The sequence below is a fragment of the Helobdella robusta genome, assembly GCF_000326865.2.
Source record: "Helobdella robusta unplaced genomic scaffold HELROscaffold_4, whole genome shotgun sequence".
NCBI classification, from domain to species: Eukaryota; Metazoa; Annelida; class Clitellata; order Rhynchobdellida; family Glossiphoniidae; genus Helobdella; species Helobdella robusta.
The window spans coordinates 6,374,064-6,379,710 of NW_008704902.1; the positions used below are offsets into that span (position 1 = coordinate 6,374,064).

The window sequence follows — 5,647 nt, forward strand, 5'->3', positions numbered from 1 at the left end:
AAAATGAAAACTCATTCAAACAAATTTGTTAACTGGTTAACATTTATTCATTCATTCATCGATACATCCATCCATTCATATTTCCATCTATCCATATATTCATTCATTCATTCATCCATCTATCCGTTCATCCATTCATCCATCGAACGAACCAACCATTCACCTACCCACCCACTTACCCACCCACCCACCCTGCCACCTAAAGGGGTTTTACATGAAAATTTTTGAAAAATAGCAAAAAATCGGTGACAATAGGTGTCTCCTCCCTAAAAAAGGCCCTTTCTACCGTAAACGCCTGAGAACAAAAGTCGTTTAAAGGCCGTTTTTATGGCGATTTTTTGAGGTTTTTTTTCTTAATTTTTTTTAACGAACGAACGTTTTATTTGGTGTGCAATTTAATGTTGTTTCGACGACACACCCTCAAAATCCATCCATCCATTCATTCTTCCATTCATTATCTCATTAGTGATGACGAAAGTAATGCCTACGTTTTAAAAATTGTCGTACGTCAATTACCGCTAATATCAACAGGCGATTTCTTTCACCAGATATCTTTCCTGTTTAAAAGTTCATCTTCACCAAAGAATCTGCCTCTACATCCCATCGGGCTAACATGAAATTAGGTAGAGTAGCCGTACATTTTCGGTGGGTCTTTATTTTTTGTTCAATGTACAAAAATAGTTTCATGTATAACATTCATTTTCGGGTTTGGTACCATTATTGAGGGGACTGGATTTGAGTGCCAAGACCCATCACATAACCCTAACCCAACACCACCCACGCAGAATGTGTGATGAATGTATGGTGAATTACTTGTATTTTTTATAAAAATACACTCCTCCGTGTATTTTTTTAAAACGAATGAGAGAGAATTTAAAAGAAAAAGTAGCAATTGTAACAATATCCTTAGTGATTATTACAAAAACATAACTGCGGTACTCAAACATTTTATCCCCATGCATATTTTTTAATGATTAATTAGTTAATTGATTTATTTTATAATTTTTTCTTCATTAATCCTCAAAAATAATGTTTGAGTAGGCGGGAATGGACACATGCATCTGAATGTTGGGAACAATTCATAAGTGGAGAACAGCTTGTATTCGTATCAGATTGCTGGAACATGTCTTCAACCATTACACCAACTCGCCTTCATGCATGTTCATATATATTTTCAAAGATATTTTATTAATTTTTTGAGTATTTCAATTTTGTAATTATTACCTAAGCATCTACTTATTAATTTACGTAAATAGAATAATTGATTGAAATTTATTTGAATAAAAAAATATGAAAATGCAAAGTGGGTGGTGAAAATTTAGAAGAAGGAAAATATAAAAAAAAACATGCCAACATGCCGACATACTTCAGCCCACATACACCTCGTTGAATCAAAAGAGTCAGAAGAGCTTTGCACCAGCTTGTCTACCATCTATTACAGATCTAAAGTTTTATGCGAAAAGCCATTAACGTAAATTTTCTATATTGTATGTTGTATTGAAAAAAATTTGATGTAATTATATATGTTCATTCATGCAGACCAAAATGACACAATACACACAAAACAATTTAATGGTTGACATAAGAAAGAAGGTTTGTACGTCGTCACCCGTGCAGCTAATCCCACTGTACAGAGCGAGTCTATTTTGTAAACCTTACAAAACCATTCTGTCACCAGTCACCACGCCACACACACACACACACACACACACACACACACTCACATAATCACGCAGCTCACAAATATGCATACACAAACGAAAAATAAACAGCAAGTTGACAAAAGATTTGTACGCTGTCACCTACCAAGATAATCTTATTGCACAAAATATAACAGGATGAACCTACTTTACAAACATTAGCAGATTCATTCATTCATTCATTCATTCATTCATTCATTCATTCATTCATTCATTCATTCATTCATTCAATGACAAAATCGATGAAAGATTTAGAACTGAAGGACCAAACAAATGAATTCGAAGAAAAGAACACGACCGCAGATACCAGCGAGCACAAGCTCACATTCCCTGCAAACACTTCAATGCGATAAAATCTCAGCAGCCATCATTCAGCACTGCTATTCATATTAACGTGTTCTAAGGTTGAGAAATTACAATGCACGATTGACAGTGCTCACGTAACAAGAGCGGGTTGGCAGCTCTCTTCAAATCGACGTGTGTCCGCGTTTGTTAAATAAAATTTTTTTTCAAATAACTGTTTACACTTTTTTTAAATTTTTTTCAATGTATCTTTGTGATTTAAAAATTTGCATCTAAACGCAAAATTCATCTTTCGTAGTTTAGCAAAATATTTTGCATAGCAACGTTTTCAAAATATTTTTACCATTATTTACAAGTTTTCAATTTTTTTTCAACGGTTAGTCTACACTTAATTCCTCGACACATAGATCCGTTACATTCCTAATTTGCGTTATAAGTCAAATAATTGAATAGTTTTAATATTTGGAATCAAGTGTATGTGGGATCAAATTTGTTTGTAGAATATTGTAAAGTACATTAAAATCTTTTGCTTATTTAATTAAACACCTAATAGATTTAGTGAAAGATCAGTTGATAATTTGAACTGTTTTTATTTTCCATACTTTTTAACAAAATAAACAAACTTGTTTGAAAAACAGACGTATCCACATGTGGATATTGGTATTTTAAAATTTCCGCTTAGAAAAAAATTTTAATGGTTTGATATTTTCTGTTTTGTTTTATTTGTTCTTTTGAATATCTTGTTTATATTTTCTCGTTTTTATCAAACCGATCGTTTTTAAAATTTTGTTTAAAAAACTGTTATTTAAAATTTGTAATATGGATATCGATTTTAAATATTGTTCTCTAGTTCATCATTCATTGATGTTTCATTTCTTGGTCGTTAAGCACTGGCGGCTATAATTGACCCAATTTATCAAAAGATGTTTTTGGAAAGTAAAATGGTTAAAAAATTTTTTTTCACTCAAAATCTGTCGCGTAAAGGTTTGACATTCAGTAGTTGAAATGTCGGTATGATGTTGGTGATGAGGCTTTATAGCGTTGAACCACCAACTCTTAGCCACGTTTTTAATAATACTGAAAATGAACAATATAGTGTTTTAAACCACACGCGTTCTGCAGTAATAAGCGATACGACGACTGAGTGCATGCATGTGAATAGTCTGTAATATTCTTTCATTTGTCATATTGTTGTCCAGTTAGCAGCGTGTGCTCCAACAGTCATGCTGATTTACAGTCCGTCGTATCTTCTCATTGTTCTTATTGTGTGAATTTTAATTTTAATTCACTTACCAATAAAAATATTCCATTAATTGAAATATAAAATTCAACCCACAGCGCGTTTTACTTTGTTTTTACATTTTACATCTAAAATGGTAAAGCGACATACTGGATGTTGTAAAGTAATTAATGAAAGTAAGTGGTGGGACATGCGGTGACTGTTTGAAAACATACATTAAACGCAAGTTTATTTGTCAATGTCGTTAATTTTATTTTATCATTTTTTATAATTCATTTAATATTGTGCGATGTTTTTAATTCATTTGATAAAAAAAATTTAAACTTAAAATTTCAAACTATATCAACAATTTTTTAAATGAACAAATTAGGAGTGAAAATAAATTTTCCTCAGGACAGCCGCTAATCAGAACGCTATAACATTCATTGATTATGACATCTTTACATAGTAACGATTTTGTGGCACGCCGCTTCAAACATTTTCGTAATGCATTTGCGACAATTTTATTGCCCAAACAATTTTTATGGTGTAAATTCTTTATGGTCATTGTTAAAAATACTGAAATAAAATATGCTGGTAAATAGTGACCAAGTAAATACCAATAAACAATAAACCAGTCAATTATTCAATTAAGTAACCAATGCATTACAACTCTCGGTCCTTGTTCTAAGTTCTAACAATGTTTAACAGGTCAAAAAAAACGGTTGGAAACACATGTTGTTAGATTGACCAGCGTCTTATTGGTTATCGATAATGTAGGAGGAGCCAATTAGAGCGGTTACTATATAATGACGGACTAAGGAAACATGAGCAATCAAAGTTGAAAAACTTTTCCAGATTATTTTAACCGTTTATCTTTATAACTAATTAAACGAACGTACTTTTGCTAAACTTTGAGTACAGTTGAAATTAATTTAATAAACTAAAATATTCAGGACCAAATAAATCAAAGGATACTTATATAGATAATAGAGAACAAACAGAAAATATGATGAGTAATAATTTGAAGAAACCATCTATATTCAGTTCAGTAGAACTGCTCGCTAAATCGGACGACGGAAAATCGTCATCAACATCATTATCATCATCATCATCAACACCATTATCAACATCAACGTTCTCATCATCTAATAACTTCGCCCCTCTATTCACTTATTCACCAGCCTCAGGATCATGTTGTTCACCTTTTGCACCATTCAATTGTTCCTCAAGTAGCTCGTTGTTAACTGGTTTATCACAAGCAAATATTCGAAATTGCGATCATAAAGAACAAACAGATGCTAACAGCTGCAGCCAATACAGCATACAGCATATCTTGGCACCAATTCAAAATGTGAGTTCACTCAAAGACGAACGGAGACACTGTGTACCCCAGCAATCTACCTACGATCTATCGTTCGTTCGTGCGTCAAATTTGAAAAGAAACCGTGAAGGGAAAAAAACATTTTTGTCTCCCTATTGCAGAAGCACTCCACTCATCCGAGTTGATGTTGAAAACAAGTTCAGCAAACGAAGGAAACTTGATGAATCGTCCTTTGTCATGCCCTCCCCAATTTATCCGCCGATGTTCAGCACTCCTCATCTCAGTAAATCAAGAATGGATTCTGGGTTCCAAAGTTTCAACGCTACATTTTTGTATACACCCATGCAAACAAATGAAGTTCTTTCTCATTCAAGCAAGCAAATCTTTTGGCAGGAAAAACCAGTTGAAAGGAACGTTGAACATGTGAATAGTGGACGAGGAATAAAGAACCCACTACTGCAGAACCACCTGATCAAACAGTTGCACGAAGGACAAGATCTCAGTAAGTACATCATGAGCGATAATGAACAAATAAATCGAACTTATAATACTAACCATATGATTTTCAATTGTACAGGTGTGCAGACAAAATACAACGAGTTCTTATGTCGAGTTTGTTTGAAAAGCTTTCCTTTGCAGCGACTTCTCAATCGCCACGTCAAGTGCCACACGGACATCAAACGCTACCTCTGCACATTTTGTGGCAAGGGTTTCAACGACACTTTCGACTTGAAGAGACACACAAGAACACACACTGGTAGGTTTCATTTACATATTTCTTTTTCTGATTTTTAAGATTCTCAAACAAAATTACAAATGAATCGATTTAGATTAATTGAAAAATAACTCTTTTAAATTTAAAATTGATGCAGGAGTCCGTCCATACAAATGCGAGCATTGTGACAAGGCATTCACACAACGTTGTTCACTGGAGTCACACGCGCGGAAGGTGCACAACGTTCAGTTCAATTACAAGCACAAGGAAAGGAGAGATAAGTTGTACGTGTGTGAGGAGTGTGGTCACTCGACGAGACAGTCTAAGGAGTATTTTGTACACATGAAGGACCAACATCCACACGTGCCTACGCCCAACGAATGTCA

At 33.8% G+C, this 5,647-nt stretch overlaps 1 protein-coding gene across 1 annotated transcript in view; it reads left to right on the forward strand.

The window, feature by feature from the left end:
- Positions 1-4,231: 4,231 nt before the first annotated feature.
- HELRODRAFT_162745 (hypothetical protein) overlaps positions 4,232-5,647 on the forward strand; it is a gene marked incomplete at both ends in the record, with an annotated part of 6,327 nt that continues 4,911 nt past the window's right edge. The window contains 3 exons of the mRNA XM_009024855.1: positions 4,232-5,048; positions 5,124-5,303; positions 5,419-5,643. Of these exons, the coding sequence (XP_009023103.1) occupies positions 4,232-5,048; positions 5,124-5,303; positions 5,419-5,643 (1,222 nt within the window). The remainder of the gene's footprint in view (positions 5,049-5,123; positions 5,304-5,418; positions 5,644-5,647) is intronic.